Below are 11983 nucleotides of genomic sequence, written 5' to 3'. Positions count from 1 at the left end.
GCGTGGACACGTTAGTAATTGCGCAGGATACAAAAGATGTGGAGAAATTCCCACACGCAAAGTTTCTCCTGTAGATAATGGTCGTTTGATGCTTCTATGGCCTGGAGACATTGCAAATGGGCCGCAAAATTTGAGGCCTGGGTAGATGGGCACTTACATATTCAAACAACATGGATTTGGTGCCAATGAAAACTCTAAGAAAGGGTGAGAGCAGACTGCTGATCTCTACAGGAAGTACGGGTTGATATACGAATCTTATAAGAGAAATACTTGTCAGTGGTAGACCAGTAATACCTTTCCTCTTTTTTTTTTAAGATTTTATTTATTTATTTGACAGAGAGAGACAGATAGCCAGCAAGAGAGGGAACACAGCAGGGGGAGTGGGAGAGGAAGAAACAGGCTCCCAGCAGAGGAGCCTGATGTGGGGCTCGATCCCAGAATGCTGGGATCACGCCCTGAGCTGAAGGCAGACACTTAACAACTGAGCCACCCAGGCGCCCCTCTTTTTCCCCTTTTTTATCCATTTTCTTCATTTTTAAAATATCTTTACTTTTGAAATTGTGTGGATAGCTTGAAAAATCTTTAGCTTAACAAACATTCTCACAAAGCAGGCATCTGGGTTTCAGAACCTGGGCCCTGGCACCTGGGTATAACGGGGAAGAGGAGTTCCGAGTACTGATGTTGGTCTGTTGATAACAGTATACTGTACCCCCAACCCCCGTGTTGTTCTGTCATTGCAGGTGATTTTCAAAGCCAAGTCAAAATATTCTCCAGAATTACTCAAATACCGGTAAGTACCCGGGGGGGCGGTTTCCATCCTCATTCAGCAAATATACTTTTGACTATTGAGGACTTGGTTAGGCACCCGGAGGCAGAAATGTTTAGTCTGTGTCCTTGAGAAACAAACACTCTGTAAAGATGTCCTGAACAACACAAAAACTCACAGAATCCGGCAAAATAGCAGACGTTGGGGAGCATGAGCAATTTGTGCCCTGGGCTGCCGTGTACTGTGCGAGTCACAGGAATTCTGTGGAAGAAGTCAGTCAGTGCTGGGCTGAAAGGAGAGGCTTGTAATCTGGAAGGGAATGCCTTAAATCACATGCCAAGTTTACGTGACGAGGTGGATAGGCATGTTTTTCCTGTGGAGAGGGTTCGTCGATGTCCCCAAATTTTCAGAGGTCTGTAACCCCAGCACCCTCAAGAGCAAGGAACCAGTGGCTTAAAAAAGGGCCAGACTTGGTCAGAGGGGATGGAGAGACAAGGCATTCAGAAGATAAGGGGCAGGTGCATGGTGTCCTGATGTCCCTGCCCAGGACAGCTCCAATCGGGCGTGGCAGACATGCCATGGGCAGACATTTCTGGAAAGGCGATTTTGGCCACTTACCCTCTTGAATCAAAATGAAAATTTGATTATTTTGTGACTTTAAAAATATGTAAAAATGTATACATATTGTATTTTATTTAAACATATAATCTTAAATTTATAAACAGTTTTTATTTAAAATTCTGAAAGTGTATTTTTCTCAAGATATAATTGACATATAACATTATATTAGTTTCAGGTATACCACAGAATGATTTGATATTGGCGTATTGCAAAATGGTCACCTTAGTAAGTCCAGTTAATATCCATCACCATATATGGTTATAAAAATTGTTTCTTGTGATGAGAACTTTTAAGATCATGAAAATGTACATTTTGATCTCCATTTTCTGTCCAGGAAAACTGAAATTCAGAAGGTATACAACAGTACTTGGGCCAAGAGACAGGTCATGAGACTCATGGTGTCGTATTTGTTTTTTTCACTGATCTTGAAGTCTTTGTTCACTACTTTTTGGGTAGTTGGGTTCTGGCTTCTACCAGACCACTCAACTGGGACTTCAGGGTCCACCATGAAAAAGTATTGGTCCTAAGGAGAGCCCTTTAAAGGATCAGTTCCAAGTACACAGTCCCCTCCCTTCTCTGGTAACAAAGTAGCTGGCCTTTCCTCTGCACCCATGATCTCTGCCTCCATCCTCTTGACTAGACATGTAGATCAGCCAGGGGGACTGGGGAGCCAAGAATGGGGGAAGACTGGGAGGAAGAAGAATATTGATTGGATCATGGAGCTGATCTTATTTTGGAAGTGGTTGGTTGAGGCTGGGGTAATGAGGTCTCTTATAGAAGTGATATATGAAAGCACTGGTCAGAAAGGAAGGCTGTTTCAAAAGTTTTCAACCTCTGAGCCCTTGGGGGACGGGGTCTATGAGATGAGAAGGGGGGGGCAGTACTTGATCCTTGAACCAAAGTGCAAACAGTGGGATAGGATGATTTTAGTGGGAGGGGATTTGCAGAGTTGAAGGTAGAAGACCAGGGGAAATTCGGTTGGATGGGATGTTGGGGCTGGAGAAGATGGAAGAGTTTCTTGAAGACAAGAGGGTGAGGTTTCAATGGGAGAAGCCTGTTAACTCCGATGTGATAATAAACCCTCAGATTATTCAGGTTTATGCCCATCTTCTGTCTTCTCTGTTCAGGTCCCCATTTCTCTTAAGCCAGATGCTACTGCAGACATTTCAGGCCATGATTTATCCTTTGAGATGCTTCTGCATGTTGGCTTTTAAATAGACCGGCTTCCCTAACTGAACCACAACTCATTTGGAAACAAACACAAGCCATCACTCTAGAACTAGTTGAAACTTCTCACCCCAAGCTCCTCCTGTAGCCGTTCAGCGTTTTTGAAGATGGTTTCTATTCAGCCCAACCAAGAACCACCCCATTTCCCATTGCGGTCCCCCTGCTCCCTGACACATCCGCGAGCTCTCGGCTTTGCTGGAGTTGGTGCCCCACTTGATTCGGTTTTTCTCTTAGCCTACATTTTTCCATCTTTGGCTTGGGAAGTTTGAATACTGGGCAGGGGGAGCTCAAGGACACCTTGATTTTAAGCATTTTTATCTGTTTTCCCTCTATCTTTGATTTTTTGGTGAGTAAAAAACATAACAAACCAGGCTTTGCTTTTTCTGTTCTGTAAGGAATCTAAGATCTCAGAAGGGAAATTTAAACAATGCTCTACAAGCCGTTGGTACCATCCCTTCACTGTAGGAGGCAGCAGAGCTCTTCCCTGTTGAATGAGCTGGCAGCCCGAGGGCCTGGCACTTCTGTCCCCAGGCCCGTGGTCAGCTGCCTTGAAGTCTCCTCTCTGTGCCTGCGGACCAGCAGAAGCCGGTCCTTCTGGGCTCACAAGCAAAGTCATCTTCTCAGATGTGGGGTCCCATCGGTTTTCTTTTCCTTTGGTCTTGTTTTCTCATTATAGGTTGTTTATCCTGACCCTATGGTTTGAGCTGAGAAGTAGTAATTCTGGCACAGAGTGTCAAACACTGTTGCCATGGAAACGTACCCTTGCGATAGGATCGGTTCCGCACCCCCCCACCCCCATCCTGAGGGTTCTCTCTCTCTCCACACCTCCAAATCTCTCCCTTTCTTCCAGAGCCACAGGCCCGGGGGAAACATTAAGTTTTGCAAGGTATTCTTTCTCATTATAAAAGTTCTATAAGCTCATTAGAAAAAGTTATAAAATAGAAAAAGGTTAGAAGCTTGTGAATATAGACATGTGGACAGCAAGAAACCAAATCTAGTGAACTCCCCCCTCCTGCCCCACAGAAACCCCCTCCAACTCTGAGGAGACACAGTGATGTTTTCTATTACAGGTTTTCACATGGATCTCCCAGGACAGATGTTTGCCACATTTGTGAATTTGCTTTCTGACTTTGACCTTAATGTTAGATGACAAATACTTTGCCCATGTTGCTTCAAGTCTCACAACACAGCCGATTTCTGTAAGATAATAGCAGGCAGTTCAGCTCAGGTTGTGATCTCAGGGTCCTGGGATCAAGCCCCATGTCATCATCCTCGGGCTCCCTGCTCAGCGGGGAGCCTGCTTCTCCTTCTCTCTCTGCCTCTCTGCCCCTCCGCCGTTTGTGTGTGTGCACGTTCGTGTGCTCTCTGTCAAATAACTAAATAAAATCTTTAAAAAAAAGACAATACCAGGCAGAATTCTGTTTAGCAGGGGTCCTAGAGGCTCACCGAGTAGGGTAGGATAGAAGTGGAAGGGCAGGAAGGTTTTAGGCAGAAAGAGCAGCTTGTGTAACGACAGGGAGGTGGGACACCCGGATGGGCTTCGGGCCAGCGCACAGACTGGCTTAATTAGTATGTGGGGCGCCCATTGATCAGCCTGGCTCCGTAGACTGACTGAAAGTGCAGGGACTGGAGGGTGCGAGGGTGAGGTTGGGGTCGGTCTGGACACCATCACGTTGGTTTTAGGCAGAAGCATGAGGCTGTGTGGTTGGTGACGATGGGAAGGGGGGCCCACAACTAGCGGAGCAGGAATAAAGAATCTGTTGAATGTGACAGCTGGTTAAACTGGGGGTGAGATCGATGATCTTCACAGTTTAGGAGTCTGCAAAAAATTGTGCCTTTCAGAGAAATAGGAAGACTGAGAGGAGTGCTGGTGGAGGAACATCGCGAGTTAGGCGTGGGCGTGGTCTGAGGTGACAGCCTCGGCGGCAGGCTATTTGGAACGTGAGTCTGAATGTGGGACAGCGGCCGTGGCTCAAGACGAGCTTCATGAACTTAGTCGTCCGAGGCTGTAACTGAAGCTGTGAGAGTAAACGTGTTTCCCAGGGCGGAGAGGACAGAGCCAAGGTGTCGTCACTTTGGGGGAGGAAGAGGAACCAGGGGCTATCCAGGGGCGGGTCAGACAGAGGAACAGGAAGCAGGAGTAGGGCTGTGGTGCGATGGACAAGGGAGCTCCGGAAGGCAGGGAAAGATGGCGGCCAAGAGTTGACACCTTTCCATTTGGGAGTAGGTCGTGGGGGCCTGGGAGAATGTGGGGTCGGCAGGGGAGTACCTGTGGAGGAAGGAATGATGGGATGAGCTGAAGACTTTCTAGAAGTTGCTGTTAACCAAAGGAGAAGCTGGGATGAGACCTTGAAGCTCCGCGGGGTGAGGACAGAGGAGTAACAAGACAAGAAGGCACAGGGCCCACTGGATTCTCACAGTGGCTCTTTGAGGCAGGATGGGAGTCCTCATCTCTCTCTTTTATAGATAAGGACACGCAGCCCAGAGTGACCGAGAGTCTGGCCTGATGTCTCAGGTCCGTGTGTCTCTGGGTCACACCGGGCACATGAGAGCAAGGGGAGGGGAAGGAAGGAGGGTGGGACAGAGGCTTGGTTGCCATTGTGTGAAAATCCAAGATGGAAAGGTGCGGCAGGGGGCCAATCATACTAGCTGTCATGGGTGCTGCATGGTCCGTGTTGAGGTATGCCTGGCTTCGTCACCCTTGACTTCCATGTTCACTTTCTCCCTGTGCCCCAACCTCCACGAGTCCTGTCAGTGACATGATGTCTGGAGTTGGGACTGCCATCCAGGAATCTTTTTTTTTTTTTTAAGATTTTTGTTGGAGAGTGGGAGCACGAGCAGGTGGGAGGGGTAGAGGGAGAGGGAGAAATAGAGTCCTTGCTGAGCAAGGAGCACAATGTGGGACTCGATCCCTGGACCCTGAGATCATGACCTGAGCTGAAGGCAGACGCTTCACAGACTGAGCCCCCCAGGCACCCTGTCACCCAGGTTTCTATGTCCCGGTCTGTCACAGCTTTGGAAGACAGTCTAGCTTCAAAACCGCTTTTAGTTGACAGTTTTCATCTTTGGATTTACAAACGTAGTCAGCTTAGACCCAGTCTGTTTTTGAGCCAAGCAAGTCCGTTCTTTAGTTGCATGTTTATTGAAGGAAGTCAACAACACGGACAGTCCTGAAGAGAAGCTTGCGGCTGCCGACTTTAGTTTTAGTAAATCCAAGAAGTCTTTCTGTAGACCTTGCTCTACTCACTAAGGAGGTCTACAGGCTGAAAATGGCCCGGGACCCAGCCAACCTGCGTCCATCCAGCCTCGGGCAAGGGGCTGTGGCAGACGGCACCACCTCCCGGAGGCAGGAGACGCAAGGCTCCCAGGGCACCTTCCGGAGGGCACCGTTCGTAGCTGATCTGTAATCTGGATCTGGGAACAGCTATCTCCAAAACGTGCATGCTTAGGTGTTAACGTTGGCACGTTCTGCTTCTAGCGCTTACCCAAAAAATACTGCGTTTTCCTTCTGGATTGATCCAGGGCACGGTGCCTTACATTTCTCTCTGGTCCTTTCCAGGTTGCCCCTCTACCTGGGCTCACTCTTCATCAGCCTCGTTTTCCTGTTGGTGAATTTAACCTGTGCGGTGCTGGTGAAGACAGGAAATTGGGAGAGGAAGGTCATCGTCTCCGTGCGCGTGGCCATTAATGACACGCTCTTTGTGCTGTGTGCCGTCTCCCTCTCCATCTGTCTCTACAAAATCTCTAAGATGTCCTTGGCCAACATTTACTTGGAGTCAAAGGTAGGTGGGAATGCGGTCAGGATCCCTTATTAAACTGACTCTGAAAATAGTTTCCTGGTTGCAAACAGGACTCAGCAAATACCTCTCACACCTGACCTCCTACAAATGATTTGCCATACTGCGGTTGCCAAAACACAGAGCTATGTAGTTTGTTGAACTTTGTACGCAAGAAGACTTCCATTTGAGGTGGCTCCGAGGGTACTGGAGTATGCAGAATTTCTGTCCGGGAGGTGACCTCTGGTTTATAGATACAGTGTTTAACCAACATTTTAAAGGACTCGCAGGATTGCTTGTGCTGATGATACTAGTGGAAAGACACACCCAGTGTCCCCTGTGTTCCAGGCACGTTGAGATCAGCATTCTGCATGCATAAGCTAATGGAGTCCTCCCAAATCTCTGGGAGTAGGTATCACCCCCACTTGGGAGACCGGGAGACCGGGGCACAGAGGTCAGTAGCTTGCCCTGGGTTGCCCCACGCAGCCCGTAGCTGGAGAGCCCGGCTTCGGACTCAGCAGTCTGGCTGCAGGCTCTGTCAGATTCAGATGGAGGCTCACCCTGGGATGGACTGACATGCCCGTGAGAGGACAGTGGACACGCCAGTGTGGGCACTGCCCCCTGGAGTTGAGGACAGCAATCGTCTCTCGCCGATGGGTCAGAGATGGAGCTGACGGGACGGGAGGCAAGCTCAGTTTGCTGCTGTGCCACACAGCCTGGAATCTGGCTTTTCCTTCCCTTCCCCAGGATTGTAAGGAAGGGCAGACACACTCGTGGCCCCCGGTTGGCCTCATCCCAAGTCTCCCGTGGTTGGGAAGCCCAGGGAAGTGTGGAGGCCGCAGAGGGGGCCTTGGTTTTCTCACTTAGGCAATGATTGAGAGATTTCTGTATCTGCTCTGCGTCTCACCTCTGGAACCCACGTGGCCCATGTGGCTGTAATCAGTCTTGCACCTGAAGACCGTGAGGAGTTCCGTCTCCCATGATACTGTGTCTGAAATCTGGGCCTCTGACTTCAGGATCACAGAGCCTCAGTGAGGCATCCCATGACCTGGCAGACCTCTGGGAAGGTCCCAAGAGACTTGACTAGGGCAGAAGTAGTTTTCTCGTTCATGAGTTTTGACAGATTTAGACGTGATTGTCCCTTAACTTTGTCTGTTGTTTATCTTGTCTCCCATGTGCGGCCGATCCAAGGGTCTTGAAAACAGAATGGTGGCGTTACAGCAAGGGTTACTTTGCACTTGCCAAACGACCATTTAGATCACCCCTCTGGCAAACAAGGTGTTAAACTGCCACTGGCAAAATAAAATATCTTGTTAATGAGTGACTTCCAAGTGCAAATCTCACAAATGATTTTCAGCTTTTTGGTCACTGTTAACTCTGCATTTCTAGGTAGGGGCCCTTTAACTGGCTGTAAATTGATAGCTTCATAGATGGGGGACAAGTCACCGATTTCCGTGTAATTCCAAGTCTGGAGTGATACTGGGATTTCCAGCCTAGAAGATTCTAGAATTTGAGGACGCCCTCCCTGCCTGGATCCACGGTCCACTGGGATCCCAGTCGCCATCCTGGTGGGGCCAGTTGTCCCCAGGCCAGGGGCTGGGCAGTGGGCTCCTAAGTCAGGGGGTCGTCTTGGGAGATTGAAGAGCATAAGCCACCTGAACTTCTCATTCTTACAAACCTGGGCTGTAGGCAAATGGCCCATGTTTTAAGGCATCTCCAAATCACCTCACAGATTTTGAAGCATCTATACGAAGATCATCTGAAATTTTAGGAGGGGGTGTGGGATGAGGTGAGGCTTGGGTGTGGGTTTACCGTCTGAGGGCGGACGCCATGGTGTGTCCCCGAGAGCTGAAGGGTTTATGAGGTCTGAACCCAGGCTGGGTTCTGGGACAAGGCTGGTGTCTTGGACCTGGAATGGACGCCCCCTTCATGGCTCCCTCTTTTCCAGGGCTCCTCTGTGTGTCAAGTGACGGCCATCGGTGTGACTGTCATCCTGCTTTACACCTCCCGAGCCTGCTACAACCTGTTCATCCTGTCGTTTTCCCAAAGCAAGAACGTCCATTCCTTTGACTACGACTGGTACAATGTATCAGACCAGGTCAGTGGCCACCAGGGATGGGTCCCCTGAACGGCGAGTCTGCTTCACAGCACCCCACACAGCAGAGAGGTGTGAGCTCCTTGCTTCTGCTGCTAGATTCCTGGATGACCTTGACTGTCACTCACCTGTGTGGCGTCTGCATCCTCATCTGGAAAATGGGGTCGTAGTATCTGCCTTGTTCCACCCCATGTCTTCTGAGACAACTAGGGTCTGTGCGTACACACACACATGCACATACACACACGCATACACATGCATACATACACACACGCATACATGCATACATGCATACACACATACACATGCACACACACATACACACACATACACACATGCATACATGCACACATACACATGCATACACACATACACATACACACATGCATACACACATACACACACATACACGCACATGCATACACACACGCAGACATACACATACACACATACACATACACATACACGCACGCACATGCGCATACACACACATACACACACAATACACATATGCACACACGCACGCACAAACCTCTAGTTTCTGGGGCTCTGGACAAGCAGTACTTAAAAAGCTTTCAAGTGCTTCTGTATAAATGTAAGATGGTTTTAATAAGGGTGATATTTTCCAAGGTAAAACAGATTATATGCAGGTTTCAGAAAATACATATAATTGGCTTTTATATTTTTAATTTTTTTAAGATTTTATTTATTTGTCAGAGAGAGAAAGAGAGAGAGCGCACAAGCAGGGGGTAGGAGGAGGGGCAGAGGAAGAAGCAGGCTCGCTGCTGAGCAGGGACCCCAAGGCAGGACTTGATCCCAGGACCCTGAAATCACGACCTGAGCCGAAGGCAGACCCCTCACCGACTGAGCCTCCCAGGCGTCTCTAAAACTATGGCTTTTAAAAAATGGAGCATGGAGCCAGGATTTGAGGAAATCGAGACAAAAATGACTAGGAGTTTAAAGGTGTTGGTAAAAGCTCATTTACCAATGGTCCCCCTATGACATTCTCTCCTACTTAATATATTCTAGAAACTCATGAATTATAAATTATAAAGCAGTGAACAAAGGTAGTGACCTATCATCTGGCATTCTTGTTCACAAAAGCCGAAAATAAAAAAGCATGGGAATGAGTGGCATCCTCTCATTTGAGAAACACTGATTCTTTGTCACGCTGGACAGAGTGCTGGGGATACAAACACGCACAGACTGCGCCCTGCCCGCAGCTGGAGTTTATGTCCCCGAGGAAAACAGACACACAGATCAGCCCTTACAATAAACAGAACTTCTGTTTTATAACGGGAGTCTGCTGGATTGAATTGTAACAGCCTCCTTAACTTTTCCTGGAAAAATGCTGACTATGCAACTATATACAAATGCACTTCTAAAATCCCAACAGTGCTCGCTCGCTGGACCGGATCAACACTCGTGAAGAAGGCATTAAATGCCCCCGATAAGCATGTGAGGACAAGGTGAAATCCAGAAGGGCCACAGGGAAGGTGTTAGAATTAGGAAGGATTAAAAGCACCACCATCACCCAAACCGATCCCACACATACAGGATGGGAGAAATATGGGCCAGGCACTGCTGAAGGTGTGCCCTGTTTCGAGAAAATCAAATATATAAAAATTGAAACTTGAAACAATAAATTAGAGACTTATTCATAAGACCGAAGGATTTCCTTGTAGTAAAATATCCATCACACCTGCTGTCGTAACCACTTGCACGCGTACCGCGGCTCCCTGGCGTTGGGCACGGTCCCCTTGCTGGGCAGCGTCACCGCTGTCCATCCTCAGAACTTGCTCTTCTCCCAACCTGAAACTCTGTACCCATTAAACAGTAGAGGTTAGGCTTTAACGAAATAATTAGTTCAGCTTTTCTTTCAGGTAAGGGCTTATAATGATAACAAATTTTTTTTGAGTTTATTTATTTGACAGAGAGAGAGGCAGCGAGAGAGGAACACAAGCAGGGGGAGTGGGAGAGGGAGAAGCAGGCTCCCAGTGGAGCAGGGAGCCCAGTGCAGGCCTCCATCCTAGGACCCTGGGATCAGGCCCCGAGCAGAAGGCAGGTGCTTAACGACTGAGCCACCCAGGCGCCCCAATGATAACAAATTTATAACAAAATGATAATGCAATTTAAAAAAATTCTGTTGTTTTTAGGGGGATATTTATTTATGAATATCTAGACCTGTTGTGTTGCAACCAAAATAATCTGGAGCAAACCCTACAGATGGCCACGCACAGCACGTTATCCATGTAGGAGGGAGGAGGGGCAGCGTGCTCTGAGCTGAGTGAGAGATGGGATGCGAGGTGCAGAGCTGGGGAAGCAGTTCCTGCAGTGGCCGGGCGATGCACCTCAGACAGGATGCCCTGGAGGGGGCAGAAGGATCCACTTCAGCCATCAGCCCCTCGTGGCTTGGTTTTGGTGTGTGTTGTCTGAAATGTTGCCCTTTGTGGGGAGCTGAGCAGACGCGACCGTGCACACGTGCCCCGGGCCCTGCGGGAGGGGGCCAGACTTTGCACCAGGCCCGTTCGGCTGTCTCACTGGTCCTGACAAACATCCGGGACTCCGAACGGCTTTCTTCCAGACGACGTAGCCAGGAATAAGCTTTAAAGGATAAAGAATAGGATATGAGGACTATGAAGAGAAGTTTGATGTGTTTATGTCAGGGATGAGACAGAGGGTCACGGTTATAGGCTGTTCTCAAAAATTTGGGAGGGAGTGACGTAACATCACCTTATGTGATTGTTGAAAGAAAGAAAATCAACTTAAACTTGAGAGTCTTAACTTGGACATAAGGTAGGTTTTGGAGGTGAAGTAATAGCATCAGAGATGGGCAGTCTCTGTCTTTGACTATTTTGAAGATGAGAGTATCTGCCCTGTGCGGTTGGAGTAACTCGCCACCTGAGGTCCTGACCACGGGTAGTACCTGATTTCAATGTGCACATTGTAGGGGAAAGGAATCACACCCTATTAGACTTGGTCTCTGTTCTCATTAGGAAGAATCAAATCACACTGGTTTCCTCCCCTCGCTTCTCAACAGGCGGATCTGAAGAATCAGCTCGGAGATGCGGGGTACGTGGTATTTGGAGTGGTCCTTTTCGTCTGGGAGCTCTTACCTACCACCTTAGTCGTTTACTTCTTCCGCGTTAGAAACCCTACAAAGGACCTTGTAAGTAACCCATCTTCTCGTTGCGGAAAGTATCTCCTGCTTCTCATCATAAAACATACAGTCGGGTTTTGTCCTCAGATTTTCAGGAGCATGTCTCTTGCATGCTGTTGTGATGTAGAAAGTTCCCTTGTCTGTCTGAGACGGCCTTTCCCTTAACTCTTTTGAAGGGAATTGTTTTTTTCAGCATCAGTTTTAGAGAAGAAATGAAAGTTGCATCTCTAGGCCTGGAGAGAGTGATTAACTGTTTTTCCTAATTCAACAACAGTCTCACTGGTATCTCATCCTTGACTTGGGGAAAACTATATAAGCTTTTATTTTAGGAAAGGGAA

At 48.2% G+C, this 11983-nt stretch overlaps 1 protein-coding gene across 1 annotated transcript in view; it reads left to right on the top strand.

The window, feature by feature from the left end:
* Positions 1–661: 661 nt before the first annotated feature.
* LOC105235237 (integral membrane protein GPR137B-like) overlaps positions 662–11983 on the top strand; it is a gene marked incomplete at its 5' end in the record, with an annotated part of 28566 nt that continues 17244 nt past the window's right edge. The window contains 4 exons of the mRNA XM_034653449.1: positions 662–790; positions 6174–6396; positions 8339–8488; positions 11526–11654. Of these exons, the coding sequence (XP_034509340.1) occupies positions 662–790; positions 6174–6396; positions 8339–8488; positions 11526–11654 (631 nt within the window). The remainder of the gene's footprint in view (positions 791–6173; positions 6397–8338; positions 8489–11525; positions 11655–11983) is intronic.

Source organism: Ailuropoda melanoleuca, unplaced genomic scaffold (genome assembly GCF_002007445.2).
Source record: "Ailuropoda melanoleuca isolate Jingjing unplaced genomic scaffold, ASM200744v2 unplaced-scaffold8884, whole genome shotgun sequence".
In the NCBI taxonomy this organism is placed as follows: domain Eukaryota; kingdom Metazoa; phylum Chordata; class Mammalia; order Carnivora; family Ursidae; genus Ailuropoda; species Ailuropoda melanoleuca.
The sequence above is the reverse complement of the archived record's forward strand: the minus strand, read 5'-3'. Positions and strand labels throughout refer to the sequence as shown.